Here is an 18,585-nt window from a genome sequence, read left to right on the forward strand (position 1 = left end):
TTTTCCCTGCGGGGTATGCTATAACTTCTGGTTTTAGAAGAGAACTGTCTTCTCCAGCTTGAGATTCAGTCAGTAAACATGAAATGATCAAAAGGCAACTCCACAGAAATCTTGCCGTGCAAGATGGCCATGCAATGGCTCATCTGCATGATTTTTCCAGTTTCTAGATTCCAGCACAGGTGGACTATTTAGAAAGCTGCTCAGTGGTTTCTTCATATCCCAAGACAAACAGCAGAAGGTTCTCAGGGTCCAGATGCACACAGCGTGGTGGTTAGTAACACGAGTCATTCTGGCTATATTTTCAGATTGTCTGTAAATTCATCCCCAGTGAGGAAATTCCGACGTTCTTGGAAGAAACACTGGATGGTCTGGAAACCCTTACTCCCATGTGCACAAGAGCTTGTGGCATATGGTTGATCGCCACCCTGAAGGAGCATGGAGTTGCTCTGGAAGAGCAGGTGAACACAGCCAGTTGTAAAGTTGAGCAAATGCCAAGTCAGTCTCCACTACTCAGTCTGTCAAGAGCAGACATCCTTGCAGGCAAGAGCTCGCATCCTTGAGAGGCCTCAGCAGAGGCCCAGCTGTGTAATGAAGCTCCACTTGAGTTGACCATAAAACCTTTCAGAACTGTTCACTGTGGTCAGCTCTGAATCAAGGCCCTGGAAAAGTGGGTTGTTAGCACTGGTTTTACCTATGAGATCCAAATAGAGCATTAACTTGTTGTTAGAAGTTCAAAGTCAGCCCGGGCACCAAAGCCCATCAGACTCTTATCTCCAGTTAACCACTAGAAATGGGAAGTGGGGCCGTGGTTCAAGAGGTAGGTTGGTAGCCTTGAACTGAAGAGCTTGGGGACAGTTCCCAAGCCCAGAGTTCGAGCCCCATGACTGACAAAAAAATTAATAATAATAAGCAAGAAACCAATTTTAACTAAGTGACAGCATCTTAAAGAAAAAAAGAAAGAAATCCCTTTGTCCCAGTTTCAATGACCCTTAATTTTAAAGTTCTCTGAAGTGTGGATTTGGAGAAAGGGCATTAGAAAATGTCCCTGTGCTTAATGCTTTACAAACAGTCACTTAAAACTTCAGTGAATATAAACTATGCATTAGACACTGGGCTAGAGGTGGGAAATGAAGGTTGATATGGAATATGGAATGCCTGTGTCTTGCATCAAGATAGGGATCATTTAATAAGGGAAAGACTTCTGATAGAGAATCCAATAGCTGAACTGAGACTCTAGGATGATCTTTTTAAAGGACTTTCTATGATTAAGAAGTGATCACTGCTGGGTGCCTGTGGCTCACGCCAGTAATCCTATCTACTCAGGAGATATGAGGATCACAGTATGAAGCCAGCCCAGGCAGGAAAGTCTGTGAGACTTTTATCTCCAATAAACTGCTCAGAAAAATCTGGAAGTGGTGATGTGAGGCTCAGAGACACTGCCCAGGCCCAGAGTTCAAATCTTAGGACTGGCAAAATAAAATTTTTAAAAAAGAAATAATTGAGGGAAGACATTGTGCATGAGATATCAGATTTAAGTATTTATAAAATAAATAAATAAATTTCCATTAGGAGCAAAGACTCTTAAGCATGAATAAATTGCCTTGTCCACATCACAATCTGAAATGCATAGTATCATCACCTACTCACAAAGAGTAGCACCCAAATTCAGAATAGTGGTATTCTACCCTTTTAGATCTGATTCATCTTTCCTGTCAAATAACCTTTCTTTTGTCACTCCCATTTTCTCTGTGTTCCAGACATCCCCATTTGCCTATTCCAGAGATCTTGTTGACATTTTCTCATATCCATACGCTCATGCTTTTTCTTCTTAGTACTAGAATTTGAATTTATGGCCTCTCATTTGTTTAGTGGGCATTCTATCCCTTAAGGCATTCCCCTAGAATTTGTTGTTGGTGGTGGTGGTGGTAAGGCTTGGACTCTGGGCCTGGGCACTGTCCCTAAGCCCTTCAGCTCAAGGCTACTGCCCTACCCCTGGAGCCACAGCCCCACTTTCCAATTTTCTAGTGGTTAATTGGAGATAAGAGTCACACTGACTTTAGTGCCCAGGCTGACTTTGAACCACAGTCCTCAAATCTCCGCCTCCTGAGAAGCTAGGATTACAGGCATGACCCACCTCTAGAATTTTTTTAGCTGTATGTTTCAGATAGGGTCTGGAATTTTTGCCAGAGAACCAGCCTCAAACTGCTATCCTGTTCTCTACAGTCTCCCCTGTAGCTAGGATCATAAGCACACAGCACCACAGCCAGCTTATGCTTTTCTTACATAGTAGATTTTACTCATTAGAAGAGTTATATCCCTTAATAACATCATCTTGGTCATGTGTTTGAGATTATGTCTGTGGTTTCTGCAATTAAAAGCTAATTTTTGTATAAGAAATCAGTGCTTTAGTGGAAAAACTAAAGAGTTATATATCTGTCCCCTCACACCCAATCTCCCCCACTATCAACATCACCCTTCAGAGGGGGCCATCTGATACTACAGTGCTACTGCATCTATTACTATATGTGGTAATATACTTGAATCCACGTGGATAATGATAACATTGCTTCTCAGAGCCACTTTAAGGTTTGCTCATCCTCACATGGGTGTGTGTTTGTGCATGTGCGATATAGAGACAAAGACAGAGACAGAGAGATCTAACCCAAGTCTTTCTTTACTCTAAGTAAATACTCTCCCACTCAAGAAACTCCCCCCAGCTCCTTTATTTAGTTTCTGTGGCTGACCTCAAGCTTAAGATCCTCTTTCTTCCACTTCCTGAGTGGAGGTGCCCAGCTAAGGTTCACTCTGTGTCCTTCGTTCTTTAGGTCTTTTAAAGTATATAATGACACAGACCCACCATTGTAATATTATGCAGAATAAGTTTTGCTGTCCTAAAAAATACTGTGCTCTGTCAGTTCTCTTTACATGTGTCCTTTCTGACAAAGATGTTCACCTCTACCATTCATAACATTGCTTACCTATCTTTTGAGACTCACACCAAGCCTTCCCTGCAACCTCTTTCTAGATTACCAGTTGTATGTACCACCTAGACTTCATTCCTCTGGGTAGATGAGTGAGGCCCTTTATCCCATCTCTAAGAAAGGGTTGGCTCTTTTTCCTCTTCGGTTTTATCCCCTTCATTGCCTAGCTAACCACTTGGCCTAAGGTGCTCTTTCCCCAAATGCTTGCCAAAGTGCAATGTAGTAGTCTTCTTAAGTAAGAAACCAGCCATGTGTAGAATCAATTGTTGCTTTTAAAACCATTTGCAATTCATCAACCACCCACAATATGCTAATGGTACTTTGCCTGGGTCTTCATGCAGAAAGAAAATGGCAACTTACTGTTTTATTTTGGCTTCTTTTTAGCTACTGGATATTCTGAGCACAATTTACCACCACATGCCAGTCCTCAGACAAAAAGAGGAAAGTTTTCAGTTTATGCTAGAAGCCATCTCCCAGATAGCCAGCTTCCACATGGACGCAGTGGTTATCAATCTCCTACAGAAGCCTCTGCCATATGACAGGTAGATCCTCGTTGGACTCATTCATTCTCTATGAAAGTCCACCAGATGTGGCTTTGGGGAGCATTTATTATTTGAAAACAAAGGTTGAAAACCATCTCACCTGAACCATTCAAAAATTGGTATTTGAAATTTGATAGGGAAGGGGGGAAAACCAAGATGGGTGGGAGGTGTGGGGGGGAGGGTAATGGGTACCAAGACATGTGAAAGGGTATCAATGTATGTGAATTAATGCACCTTCTATCTGGCAAATATCATGTAACCCTTTTACTAATTACAATACAAAAATAATTCATTCTTGTAAAAAAAAAACAAAAATTGGTATTTGAAACCAAAGTAATAATCTTTAAATTGTTTTACTGAACAATAATTATATATACATTAGTTACCACATACCATATACACCATATATTCTGTAGAAATAAGTTAATACTTTTCCTCTTTCTGGTTGTATAGAATGGCAATTTGTAAGTGATTTTCATCTTAATAAACATTTAACAAATCTCAGCAGCCCAGGGGAAGACTGTTAGATTGTTATATAATATATCATTTATATCTCCTAGCATAGTAGCATGTTCCTTGAAATTATGATGATTTTAGTCAGATTGGAAAGCTTACAGGAATTGGGACTTATCTGTCATCTTCTTGTTGTGCTATTCTAGGGACACAAAGACATTATGGAAGACACTGGCTGAAAACCCAGCCTCCAGTGGCAAACTCATACGAGCCTTGATAGACAAACTGCAGATCAGGTTAGAAGATGACATCGCTGGGATAGAAGCAATTTCAGTGAGTTGGACATTTCATCACTTACATGAAACTGTGCTATTAGCAAGCGACCTTGGAGTTCTAGCATTGCTTGTAATCTTCTCTCATGCCCTAACTTTAATCCCATCCCATTTCATAGTAGATGAAACGGGAAGGCATTGTACCTGTGATATATTTACCCGTGATAATATTTGGAAGCAAATTTCTGCTCAGCCTTAAAATCTGTCCATCTGTATTTCAGAACAATCTTCATGGTATCCAAAGCACCATTTTTATCGAGACCCCCCCCCTAATGCCATAAAAGAAAAAAGAAACTCTTGGGACTGCTCAAGAGAAACAACTGGAAGCCAGAGGCTTATAAACTAATATGTTTCCTTTGTGTTTCATGATCAACATAGTCAACTCAGAAAACATCCAGTTGGGCGGAAGGCGGGGGAGGGTTGACCATCAGCCTAGAAGCAGATGACGTCCTGACCTGAAATCCTCTGGACCCCCAGGTGGCCTGTGCTATGCATGAAGTGCTCTCAACCGGAGGCCCAGTCACCAGCTTGTATCCAGAATTGTTCACACTCCTCTTGAAGCTGGTCAGCTGCACGCTGGGCCAGAAGATGCCCATTTCTGCTTTGAGCCACAGGCGGCGCGTCATGCAACCAGGGGAACGACAACAGGCACCAGATCCTTGCAGGTAAATGGTCCAGCTGACAGTCTTCCTAAGATGTCTGATCCCAAACTCCTAAAGTGGGGCAAAAGAGGCCAAGATCTATGCTCTCTGACCCAAAATCAAACACTCATGAGGAAACAATAACTTGTGAGGTCTTAGTCTATATCCCCAGGTCTTGTAGTTACCCTTCCCTGGGCCATTCCCCCAGAACAGCTACCCAAAGAGACCAGTGATGGAACATGATGCCATGCCTTCTTCCTTGAAGGGTCCTCTCATTCCTTTGGCTTCCTTTATTGGTATCTTACTAGGAAGACTATGATTCTGTAATATCAAAGCCATGCAAAGAAGAAAAATAAATAAAAACAAATACCAAATGGTATTAAATCTATACTTCAACAACTGAAATATGTAACATGAAAGAAGGCTGTGTCTCTAAGAGAGTGAAAGTCATTTATTCTCAGTTACACAGTAAGATGCCCATCTTTAATGTCTAAAAGAAAAGCAAAAAGCTATTTGAGAATTAGCAAGTGTAGATTTTCTCCTACATCACATTTCTCTTTCTCTTAACTTTCACATAACATTCTCATTACAATGTCAATTCATAGTGTAACCTCTTTAAAAGACATTTTAAACAGATTTTAGTCAAAATGAATGCTGTTCCTATAATACACCTACCTAGCTTTACTAAAATAACAAAAGTACGAAGCTGCGCCCAAGTGCAAGCATGCTTATATGAATGCATCATCAGAACAGATTCCCAAAAGGAACCAGCCAAGTGCAAGCATGCTTATATGAATGCATCACCAGTACAGATTCCCAAAAGGAACCACATCACACATCCCTGATCCTAAGGATGCTTAGAGTCTGTGAACTAGGGTATTTTTCATCCCATTACTAATAGCTTTTTTTCTTCATGAGGATTGACAAAATCATGTCATTTGAGTATTCCCGTTGATGCCAAGACTGAAGAGCGAGAACAGGGCAGGCATCCCTCATTTTTGTTTTTGTTGTAGTTGCTGTTGTTTGTATAGCATCCCATCCCACCAGTCCAAGGTTAGAGCATATTGTAGAGGGCTGGAGGAATGAACTGGGGAATTCACAATTCCCTCTATGCCTCTGACTTACTGTGATTATGTCTGCTGTCTCCTGTAGGCTTTCAATAGCAACTCTGAAGTGTCTGCAAGCCCAAGCCATGAAAGAAGGTCTTGCGAAGGAATCTGATGAGGGGGATAATTTGTGGACCCTTCTTAGCAATCCTGAGAACCATCACATAGGAGTATGTGCACTCGCCAGGTAAGATGCGAATATAGTATCAAAGAAAAGATAAAGAAATACAAAATAAAAAAGGAAAACACTGGAAGTTACACTAATAAAAACTAAATTTTGTAGTCAAAGAAGGACATAAGGGAAGAAAGAGTAAAGATGGAGAGGGAGATGGTAGTATCAACCAAACTATACTCTGTAAAGAGAGAGAAGCAGAGAGGGGGAGGGAAAGACTTGACCCTGGCATGGTAGCACCGACCTGTTATCCTAACACACAGGAGTTAGCAGCAGGAGGATTGAAAGTTCAAGACCAGCCTGGGCTATATAACAAGACTTTTTTTCAAAAATCAAAATAGAAACAAATTCAAATGACATGTTTTCAACGAACTTCATTGAACTGGATGTCTCGATGAGCTATTATAGATTTTAAATTTTATTAGTTGTGTACCAATCATTCCTGAGATTGCTTCCTGAGAAGGGAGAGGGAGAACCTTTGCCCACATTTGCATTTCCCAGGAGCATGGCTGTCTGGCAGCACGGCGTCATATTGGACATCATGATACACTTACTTCCATCTCTCACCTCCTCCTCGGAGAACTACCGGATCACTGGCACGGCTTTCTTCTCTGAGGCAAGGGAGAGCAGGCATTACAGCATGCTCATGGGGTCCCGTAGGATGCTTGTGTGAGGGATTGGAGTTCAGTGAAAGCTGTAGTCATGGGAAAGGAGCCTTCAAGGACAGCCTTAGTCATAAAGGTGCCAGGCCCTGCCAGAGACACCAAAGCAGGGAGTGGAAGAGGCAGAAAGGCCTACTTCCACCACCTCCTGCCCAACACCTGCAGAAATAGACCTTCCAGGGCAAAGAGGGTAAATGGCCAAGTCTGGGAGTGACAAGGACAGAAGTAAATAAGTCCCTTATCATCTCTTCCAAATCCCACCTTAAGACTATCCCAATCAGTCCAGAGAAGGAGCATCACCAATGCTTTCTGGTTGGTTTGTTTTCTGCCCCCCACTGTTCTATTGACACTAGAAACCTCCTCCTCTTAAGAAGGTGCTCTGGTGCTCATCACCAGATAACCTGAACTGTGGGCTGCTCACGTCCAGAGCTGAGCCACTCCAGGACTTGCGGGGTCACTCCAGGGTGGCCTCTCTCTCTACTTGGCCTTGGGATGTCTGTGGCACCCTCCTGAAGGGAGGCCACTCCCTGGACTGAAGGGGAGGAGTGTGTTGATTGCAGCTCATGAAGGAGCCGGTCCTGTGGAAGCATGGGAATCTGCGAGAGGTTCTCATCTTGATGGATCAGAGTGCCTGGGACACCAACGCTACCCTGAGACAAATGGCCATTCGAGGACTAGGAAACACGGCCTGCGGGGCCCCTCACAAGGTACGGGGACCTCGCAGGGAACAGGGCTGGCGTAGGGTGACAAGTTCCGCTTTGTGTTTCTTGGACAGAGCCATTTGCAAACCCACACTTGGCAGTTGTATAGAAATGCAGTGAAAAATCCCAATACATTGACATGTGCGGATGACCCCTGACAGAACATGCCCTCCTCTATCTGGGGGCCTCCTCCCCGTGCTTTGCAGAACAGCGTTGGGGATTGAGGCCGCTTCTTTCTAACCAGGTGAAGAAGCATAAGCAGATCATGTTGGAATCTGTCATCAGAGGTCTCTATCACCTGGCTCGCACTGAAGTCGTCTGTGAAAGCTTGAAGGCTCTCAAAAAGATCATGGAACTGCTCACAGACCGAGATGTGAGCTTCTACTTCAAAGAAATAGTGCTGCAAACAAGAACCTTCTTTGAAGACGTGAGTCTTTCCTCCCCTTTCTTCCCAGAAAGCAAGGGGCATGGGGGGGAATCAAACGAAAAGGAAAAAGAGTTTGGCAGACAATAATCAGTGTCCCATCATTATCCCCTGCCCAGTCAAGAGGTCGCCTGGGAACAGTCTTACACAGCTTTCACAGCTGTTGACTTCCCGCCTCTGTGGCTCTCTGCCAGAAGTGCTCCCTGGCCTGGAAGTTACGAATGATCTAAGTAGAGTGGTAAAGAAGTGTTGGGGGAAAGAAAGCCCCAGGAAAGACTGAAATAACGAGAGAGAGGAATTGGTAGAGATTGCAGAAAAAGGTTGTTAGTGTCTGGTCTAGTCCAGAGACCCAGTGATCAGTCAGTAAGCCTAGGTACCGGAGAGCCATTTCTTCTACAACTTCCGAGAAACTGTATTTTACTATTTATTTTTGACTTTTCTCACTACCATCAATGTAAACGCCCAGTCCATAATGACTTAAATGTAAAGCTGTTTCATTGTGATCAGTTGTCACAGGAAATGGAAGCCTGCTCATTGCTGTCTCTAGTGCATCCTCCATACACATTAGAGCGTTATTAAAACAGTTATTTACCTTCTTGTCTGCAGAATGACAAGTTTTTATTTCATTCAATATTGGCCATAAACTTATTTTTCTGCTCTAAGTATATTATAAGTGACTATCTCCAAATGAGAACTGAAATATGTAAATAGAATCTAATGAAAAATGACCTCTTAACCTAACCTTTTTCTACTAATTTGTTACATTTTTTTAATATTTTTATTTATTCCTCTCTTGTCATTTGTTAACCATGGGATTTTTAGTTTCATATCATAGTATATAATTTTAAAATGTTGCATTTTTGCAAGTTTCTGTTTGTACTGGTCTAAATCTACTCTTTTTTCATATATTTTTATTGTAATTAATTAAAGGGTTACATTATATTCACCAGATAGAAGGTACATTACTTCACACACATTGATACCCTTTCTCATGTCTTGGTCCCCATTTCCCTCCCCCCACCCCTGCCCCTCATCTTGTTTTCCTCCCTTCCCTATCCGACTTCAAATAACCAAATAAGTATATAAACAATATGTCAGATAACCTGGTGAGATACTGTAACAATATGAGATAATCAAGGGACAGCAAAAGAGATGAGAGATAGCATAGTACATTAAGGACAGCAATCACTCATTATAGGGCTTTTGTTTCTATATCCTGGAGGGCCTTCCATTTAGCATCATACTATATGGCCTTATATATCTAGGTTTTGCTCTATTACAATTCTCTGCTAAGAGAGCAGAGAATCCTACTGATTAGGATAAATGAGGGAGACTACTGAGCCTATGTTCCATTGAGTCTGACTTATGTCACTTAATATGATTTTTTCTAAGTCTTTCCATTTCCTTACAAATGAGGCAATGTCGTTCTTTCTGATGGCAGCATAGAATTCCATTGTGTATAAATACCATATCTTGATCCACTCATCAATTGAAGGGCATCTGAGTTGGTTCCATATCTTTGTTATGGTAAATAGTGCTGCAATGAATTCGTTGTACTAGTGAATTTAGTATGTCCTTGTTTCTGGACGATTGGGTAAATGCCAAGTAGTGGAATTGCTGGGTCATAGGGGAGCTCCATCGTTCTGCTGTCTGTACTTTTTTTTAATTATAATTAATAGAAGGGTTACAGTTATATTCACCAGATAGAAGGTGCATTACTTCACATACACTGATACCCCTCTCATGTTTTTGTCCCCATTTCCCTCCCTCCACCCCCTCCCCCATCTTGTTTTCCCCACTCCCCTTCAAATAAATGTATATACAATATACCAGTTAACAAGGCAAGATACTGTAACAATATGAGATAACCAAGGGACAACAAAAGAGATGAGAAATAACATAGTACATTAAGAACAACAATCACGGGGGCCGGGAGTTTGGCCTAGTGGTTAAAGTGCTTGCCTAGCATGCATGAAGACCCGGGTTCGATTCCTCGGTACCACATACATAGAGAAAAAGCTGGAAGTGGTGCTGAGGCTCAAGTGGTAGAGCTCTAGCCTTGAGAAAGTCCAAGGACAGTGCTCAGGCCCTGAGCTCAAGCCCAGGACTGGCAAAAAAAAAAAAAAAAGAACAACAATCACACATTATATGGTTCTTGTTTCCATATCCTGGAGGTCCTTTCATTTAGCCTCACCCTATATGGCTTTATGTATCTAGGTTATGAGCTATTGTAATCCTCTGCTAGGAGAGTCCAAGGTTTGTACTAATTATTACAAATGAGGGAAACCATTGAGCCTATATTCCTTTGGGTCTGGCTTACTTCACTTTATATGATTTTCTCCAAATCTTTCCTTACAAATGGGGTGATGTCATTCTTTCTGATGGAAGCATAGAATTCCATTGTGTATAAATACCACATCTTGTTGATCCAGTCATTTATTGAGGGGCATCTGAGTTGGTTCCATATCTTTGCTATGGTAAACAGTGCTGCAGTGAACATTGTTGTGCTAATGGCTTTAGTATGTCCTTGTTTCTGGACGATTGTAAATCTACCTTTTAAAAACAAACTTATGCTTTGATATTTTTTTCTCTAAATTACCAACATCACTTCTAATTTTCAAGTTGCCCTCCAGAGTACTTACTGAGCCCACACTCAATCAGTGTGTACTGTAAAAATAAACATATTCTCTTTTTTCTCATTACACAGGTAACAAATGGCAATTACCTTTAGCAAAGTACTGACATGTCTCTTACAGACCCTACCTGTTAGGTTTTGGGGTTCTTGCTGAACTAGTAATAATTCTCTTGGATCTGAGTTTCTCGGAAATCATGAATCTACCTAGTTGTTTTATGACTGAGATCGTGTTTCTCGGTGCTGTTGATGAAACATATCTGAATTCTTAATAGTTGTTAGGTTATATCTTTCTTCTCCTAACTGGAGTTGATTCCATCACACCTAAACACAAGTAAACTTCACAAAACTTAGGTCCTGGTAACAACAAGCTATTCTTGCTATTCTTTCTGCAGGAATTATCCTTCTTCAGCTTTACTTCTCTTGGTCCCTATATTTTGTTATAGATTAAACAATCATGAAGTTACCTGTTCTCTGGAGTTTTTTTTTTCTTCTTTCCTTCCTCTCAGAATAGAAAGACCTTGATGAAATTTTCTTGGGTGTGCTGATGGTATGGCCAAACCCACTGCATTTTTCAGGCTGTCTTCCTGAGCAGTCACTTTGTCCTCTGTGAATCCATAAGGACACTGATGGGCACCCTAAAATATTCTGCCAGTTCTTTCTCCTGCTTTTTCATCATGTCTTTCTGTTAATGATGGAAAAAAAAATTGAAAGTCTTCTTTTCTGTTAAGTATGTTCTGCCTGTTAGTACTTTGATTTTTTCTTTTTCCAAAAATAATATTTAACAAATATACTTTTGCATGCCTTCTATAGCTATATTTATTTTAAGAATATGTTTCTAGCCTCCTGCCCATTATGAAAAACCACATCTCTTGTATTCATTTAGCTTTCTTGGTGCTTTCTGAAACAAGGTGTTTTTCTGAAACACCTACATGAGGTTCCTTTTTATGTGTTTTGTTTCTCGAAATAAAAATTCTGTTGCTCAGGATTGCTTTTCCTTTTATCCCTCAGTGTTCATATGCATGCATTAAATCCATTTCTTTTTCTTTTTTTCTTTTTTGCCATCCTGGAGCTTAAACTCAGGGCCTGGGCACTCTCCTTAGACACTTTTGTTCAAGGATAGCGTTCTGTCACTTGAGCTACAGTGCCACTTTTGGCACTGTATATAGTACTGAGGAATTGAACTCATGCTAGGTGAGCACTCTACCACTAGGTTACACTCCCGGCCCTTTAAATTCATTTCCTAGGCCTGAAAACTCCAGTCCATCTTCCTTTGTTGGGACTGTAAACTATAAGTTCAAAGTCCACATGTGAAATGATAGGCTCTACACCATCTTTACTGTTGCTTCATGAAATTGTTCTCTACCATCCTGGACAAAAAGCAAGGAAGTCCTATAACTTCACTGATTCACCTGTAAGATCAGGCATTTTCTGGTGTTTGTTTGTTTGTTTTCCAGTGTTGGGCCTTGAACTCATGGCTTGAGCACTGTCCTTGGACTTTCTCAAAGCTAGAGAAACTTTCTCTACCACTTGAGCCACAGCACCACTTCCAGCTTTTTCTATGCATGTGGTACCGAGGAATCGAACCGAGGTCTTCATGCATGCTAAGCAAGCACTCTACCACTAGGCCAAACTCCCAGCCGATGACCAGGAACTTTTTTATATAAAGATCCATATTCCTGAGTTGCCTGCAATCCCTTTAGAAAATATATGACATTTTAGAGAAGGACTATAAATCGTTGGCAATTCAAAATAGAAATCCTCTAACTCCAGGCAAGTGCGTAAAATACAAAAACAACAGAAATCATCTCTTGCCTTAGGCTACCAGCACCTTTGTTTGTCAGATCACATCAACCATAAAACATCCCCAGCACTTGTCAAAGACAGAACCGTATCTCCAGCTCTAGGGTTATCTAAACCCTAGCCTTGTGGTTTCTCCAACATGTGTGCAGAAAGAATGAGTTTCTTGGGGAGAAAAAAGAAAGAGGAGCAATCTCAGAACACACTCGGGGTGTGAAAAGAATATCATAGTGTCAGGCCCCAAGCTTCCTTTGCTGGAGCAGGGAAAGGCAGGAGAAGCTGGATGGATGCCAAGATGGGTGCTAACAGGGAATGGCCTGTGAGAAGTTGCATTTGTCACAACAGGAGCAAGATGATGTGAGACTGACCGCCATCCTCTTATTTGAGAATCTGGCATCCCTAACAGGAAGAAGGTGGAAACCCTTTTTTGTGGAAGAAATTAAAAAGAGCATGATTTCATTTCTTCTTCATCTCTGGGATCCCAATCCTAAGATTGGAACTGTAAGTGACCCACCACAGGCACCTGTACTGCATCCTCTCTCCTGGGTGAGAAGTGCTGGTAAGCCTGGTCTAGCTGGGCTGGTAGTAGCCACATCTGAAGGTATCCCTCAGAACTGAATCTCAAAACCACTCTTTCAGTTCTGGGCTCTATCTAGCCATCCCTTTTCACCCTTGAACATTGGGGAAAAGCCAAGAATTACTGTTCAGCCATCCAAGCCTTTTAATTTTCATTGCTCAGTTGCCAGTGTTGTTCAATGTTATTCTTTCTGAATGAGGACCCCAGTCTTGCAGGCTGTAATGTAGAAAACTGATTTGCTTTTCATCTAGGCTTGCCGTGATGTCTTGGTCATCTGTATCCCTTTCCTGGGCCTGCAAGAACTCTATGGAGTTTTAGATCATCTCCTGGTTCAGGACCTGCCAAGGGCCAGGGATTTCTATAGGCAATTCTGTGTGAAACTGGTAAGTGTACCACAAATGCACCTCCAGAATGGCAGACAAGAATCTGGACCCATATCCTAAGGGTAAACAGTGTGGTAATGAATGTGACTGTGCCTCTCTGGCTAGAGCCAAGACCGTTATATCTTCCCCTAGTGCCCTTGGTGACTTTCTCAAGTCCTAACTAGGGTCCATTCTCCTAAATTGTTGAAACACGTGTCTATTGACTTTTTCCTGAAGCCCTGGTGCCTTCCAAGTAAGCCCTAACTTACGGTCAATTTATCAGTGGATGGCTATGTGAGAGTTCGTTGGCCTTAAAAGTTCCCTTCCGAAGCACTGTAGGATGCCGAATGCTCTCGGTAATACACATCTGCTTCTAGGCAAAGAAAAACCAGGAAATCCTCTGGATCCTACACACACACACGTTCACCTTCTTCGCAAGCAATTGGGAGGTGATCAGGAGCTCAGCTGTCAAACTCACAGGTGAGCTCACCTCAAAAGTCCCTATCACGTGGTGCTTGCTTGTCTGTGGATTTGTTCTTTGCATGTAGTGTTTGTTTTGACTGAAAGCTACCCCGAGCCAGGTGCTCGTGACTCACAGCTGCAATCCTAGCTACTTGGGAAGTAATGATCCAGGAGGACTGACGTTCTGGATCAGCCCCAGGTGATGAGTTCGCGAGTTCCCCCATCCCAATCAACAGTGCCAGGGGACAGAGCTCATGAGACTCCCATCTCAATCAATAGCTGGATGTAGTGGTTAATGTCAGCCCCTCCAGCTTGGTGGGAAGCTGAGCTTGAGAGGGTTGCAGTTTGATGCTAGCTGGGACAAAACAAAAGAGAGTGATACCCTATCCCAATAGAAAGGCGGGTGTCCCCGCTACAGGGAGAGGAATAAAAAAGAATGTAATCTAGACACACCAGATCAAAAAGCAAAATAACCAAAGCCAAAATAGCATGTTAAAGCTTCAGGCCACGCATATGATGGCCTTTACCTCATTATACTTTGCTAATTCCAGGAATCATATCTCACACGAGTTGGAAACCTGACAGTGCTTTACCCCTGACCCCCAAAAGACCATTTGTGTCCTTTCTCAAGTACACTTTGGATGGGTGACCACTTCCAGGCAAGCCACTCCAGACATAATCAAGGTGCCCCTCACATAGCTTAAGTCTATACCAGGAAAGTTATGTAATTAGCTCATTACAAAACCAGAATATGCACCTTGTGACCAGATGTCCTTTCACATGATCCAACTTCTGCCCTACAGCAAAGTCAGTAACTTTTTTCCTTGTTGGCTTTAGATGCTATCATTCTCAATTTGACCAACCAATATGTGGAGTTATTAGACAGAGAGCAGCTGACCACACGTGAGTACCAGAGTTGCTTTGTGCCCAGAACACTGTCCTTAAAGAAACTATTATTGCCTCCAAGTTGCAGAAAACTCATAAATGGAAGAGCTTTGGTATCCATTCACTATCCAAGAGATATCCAAGGCTCTCTTGATACTGGAATTTTGGTGGAACCTGAAGTAATTCCCATCTCCATCCCTTTCCAGACATGTTACCAACTGATTATAGATTTCTGCTTACATGAGACTGATGATCACAAAGCTAGGATCTTCTCTTCCCTTTCTGTTTTTGTCTTTTCTGTGTATGCTAGAGAATGAACCTTGTACATACACGTTAAGCATGCATTCTAGGACTAATCCACGTCCTTCCACATCTTCTAACCCCTCTTCTTTCAATGCTAAAAGCTTCTTACCTTGTAGTTCTAAATTGACCTTGCATAGCAAAATGTGAGCTTTAGGACCTGAGTCCCACACTGGGTTGACCCTCAGTGTAAGCCTTGTGGTTCGCATAAATTGGGTCTTGGCTTGGATTGCTTCTCCTGGCTGGCTTCTGACTCTCCTTGTTCCCTTCCCTTTGTCTGTCTCTCTATTTCAGGGCTCCAAGCACTTCGACAGGACACTTGCGTCAGTGTCCAGAGAGCTGCTGAAGCTTCCTTACAGACCCTCCTAAGAAGGTGTAGAGAGATAAGCATCCCACTGTAAACCATCAAGAAATAAACTGCTAGGCTTTTTATAAAACTGACTCCTATCTTTATTCCATCAACTCCTAAACTTGCATCTTTTTTTGCCAGTCCTGGTGCCTGAACTCAGGGCCTGAGCACTGTCCTTGGACACTTTTTACCCTAGGCTACTACTCTGCCACTTGAGCCACAGCACCACTTCCAGTCTTTTCTGAGAATATGATACCAAGGAATCGAACCCAGGGCTTTGTGCATGCTAGGCAAGCACTTTGCCATTAGGCTACACCCCAAACTTACATCTTAAGAACAGACATCGGGGCCTAGGATGGGAGTTTGGAAGTGGTATATATTCCTCATTCTCTCCCTGGTGACCTCTATTAGTAAAAAGCAAACCTTATAAATGGACTTTGGATATAAACCTGTATTTTGGCAAGTGACAGCCATATGGCTTTTTACAGGTTTTGCCCCTATCTTGGGAACTTTAAATCCCAGCAGACATCAGCAAGTGACGGAACTTTACACAATTACACTGCCAGTAAGAAAAGGGCTGCTGCTATTTTCCACATGTGACTCTTTCTACTCTTTGTCAGTTTTGAATTACTACCTGCACTATTCTCTTCCTAAAATATAGCCTCGTGATAAACTTTAGCCTGTCCATCATCTCCCAGGCTGTACTTTATGTATCAAGACTCTGATAGATGCTTTTTTGTACTAATCTTATGGCTTCCTTTCCTTTTAAATTAGAATAATGTTTATATAGGTATGTGCACATGACTTGCATGTATGTGTGCATGAGTATGTTAACATTCTTCACTGTGTTTGATCATAATTCCCTATTCTTTCCCATGATTATATAAATGGCAGATTACAATACATAAAGTTTGGTTAATAAACAAAAATCGCCAACACAGAATCTCATAGTCAGATGCTAGCAATGCCATTAAAATGTCCCTATGCAAATTTCTAAAACTTATGTTTCAACCTCTTTGTTCTCAAATCCTTTTATTCCTATAAACCCAGAAAGTCAGAGATTTGGGTCAGAGATTCTGGATCTAGCATCCTTTTACGCATTCATTTAGCAAATACTCTGTCTACAATTTTTTTGCCAGTCCTGGGCTTGAGCACTGTCTTTGGACTTTCTCAAGGCTAGAATTCTACCACTTGTATCTCAGCAACAATTCCAGCTTTTTCCTATGTATGTGGTATGGAGGAATCGAATCCAGGCCTTCATGCATGCTAGGCAAGCACTCTACAATTATGCCAAACTCCCGGCCTCTGTCTACAATTTGTAAGGAGATAATATAGCTGCTGGTACTAAATCAATGAGAAAAATATGGGAAAGCTGTGCCCTGGAGGAGCTTAGGTTCTATGAAATCTGTGTTCAGATTCCTGAGGGTAGAGCTGGCCTCCGGCATGGCACCCATTTCCCCTGCCTCCCGACTTCACACCCAGTCAGCCCCTTCCCTCAATGAAAAGAACTGATTTGCACAATCATCCACAATCCACAATCACTCCCTAAATGATGGAACATTGCTTCCAAGAGAAAATCATATGTGATATTATGTTCTCCTAAATTACTCATGCTTGGGGAAGTAGAGGTCTAAGTTGAATAAGTATTTAAGTGTTCTAAAGAGTACTAATGAGAAGTTTAAGCCAGAACCCCTAAGCTAAGCTATCCTCAAATCTCTGAACCACGAATTTTTTGAAATAATAAATCCTTCATGTGTTAAGCCAGTACACTCTGGGGTAATTTGCTATGCACCAGTAGTTAACTATTACACAGAAGGTCCATGATCTCACTAATCTTGTATGCACATTTTTGTGTATAATTGCATAGGTGTATTTTCTAGGTAATGGCTTCATTAAATTCTTAATGGAATCAAAAACTATTCCCAAGCATAGCATATATGAAATAGAGCAAGAAAAAAAAACAAGGCATATGGGTTTAATTGACCTCCTTTGGCAAGTAAGTTTAAGTCAAATGACTTTTCAAAATAGCAATAAAACTCTCTTCAATGGTAGAAATCTTTTTTTTTCTTTCTACACTGACTGATATGGTAGCCATTAGTCACACATAGTAATTGAATACTTGAAATATAGCTTGCATATCTGCAATTTTAATTAAGTAGCTACATATCACTGGTTATTAGATCTTGCACCAGACAATTTCACAGTGTAGAACAAAAAGTCTTCCTAGAATTTGATTTGAGCCACCTAGGTACATAAGGTCATATAGGATGAGAGTAAATGAAGGGTCTCTAGGATATGGAAACAAGAGCTTTATCTTTTACCTTGTATGATTGTTGTTATGTTATTTTTGCCCTTTGGTTAATATCATATTGTTACTGTATCTGACTTTGTTACCTGGTATATTGTATATATGTTTATTTGTGTATTGAAATTGGAAAGGAAAGGGGAGAAAACAAGATGACTGGGAGGAGGTGGGAGGAGGAAAATGGGGACAAAAACATGAGAAGGGATATCCATGTGTGAGAAGTAATGTGCCTACTAATGGCAAATGTAACTGTAACCCCTCTATAGGTTACCCTGACAATAAAAAATAAAATTAAATAAATAAAAATTTAAATTTAAAAATTAAAAAAAAAAGAATTTGATTTGAGCCATCTCAGAATAATTTGCAATCCTCAACAAGAGTATAAAGGGGATACGGTATTTTTATATGTATCTATATAGCATTGTCCATCTATGTTGCTTTTAGTAATAAAAACTATTGTCATAATTTGACAGAAATTAGATAATATGGCTATGTGAAACACATGGCCACCATACCTTTAGCTATCTAAATAGGGTAGGATTCACCATGCTGTCACATCCTACGTCCTTCACTCACTACAGCTATGAAAACAATTGAACCTCTTAGTACTTCCATTTCCATGTGTAAGAAAATTAGGATAAGTTTCTAGCACGAGATGCTGCTTGGAGGATTAAATGAGTGGCATGCATTATGAGTTCAAAACACTACCAAAGAAACACCTCATACTGGGTAATTTATAAACAACAGAATTGATCACTCGGAGTTCTCGGAACTGATACATCCAACAACAGAGTTCCAGGAGATTGAGACCCTGAGTCAACAATGCAGGTCCCTGCCCCAAGGGTGTGGGTTTAGTGCTGCATCTGACCTCACAGAAGATGCAAACAACGTCCCTTGGG

At 41.3% G+C, this 18,585-nt stretch overlaps 1 protein-coding gene across 1 annotated transcript in view; it reads left to right on the plus strand.

Annotated features, from left to right (window-relative positions):
* Positions 1-15,454, plus strand: part of Mroh2b (maestro heat like repeat family member 2B) — a 68,377-nt gene extending 52,923 nt beyond the window's left edge. Inside the window, exons 31-43 of the mRNA XM_090332000.1 lie at positions 306-458; positions 3,366-3,523; positions 4,183-4,309; positions 4,786-4,973; positions 6,102-6,242; positions 6,729-6,843; positions 7,450-7,596; positions 7,835-8,017; positions 12,792-12,947; positions 13,275-13,406; positions 13,763-13,865; positions 14,685-14,750; positions 15,327-15,454. Of these exons, the coding sequence (XP_090188126.1) occupies positions 306-458; positions 3,366-3,523; positions 4,183-4,309; positions 4,786-4,973; positions 6,102-6,242; positions 6,729-6,843; positions 7,450-7,596; positions 7,835-8,017; positions 12,792-12,947; positions 13,275-13,406; positions 13,763-13,865; positions 14,685-14,750; positions 15,327-15,433 (1,776 nt within the window). The 3' untranslated portion in view covers positions 15,434-15,454. The remainder of the gene's footprint in view (positions 1-305; positions 459-3,365; positions 3,524-4,182; positions 4,310-4,785; positions 4,974-6,101; positions 6,243-6,728; positions 6,844-7,449; positions 7,597-7,834; positions 8,018-12,791; positions 12,948-13,274; positions 13,407-13,762; positions 13,866-14,684; positions 14,751-15,326) is intronic.
* The last annotated feature ends 3,131 nt before the right edge of the window (positions 15,455-18,585 follow it).

The sequence above is a fragment of the Megascapheus bottae genome, chromosome 4 (assembly GCF_031878675.1).
Source record: "Megascapheus bottae isolate mThoBot1 chromosome 4, mThoBot2.hap1, whole genome shotgun sequence".
Classification (NCBI taxonomy): Eukaryota; Metazoa; Chordata; class Mammalia; order Rodentia; family Geomyidae; genus Megascapheus; species Megascapheus bottae.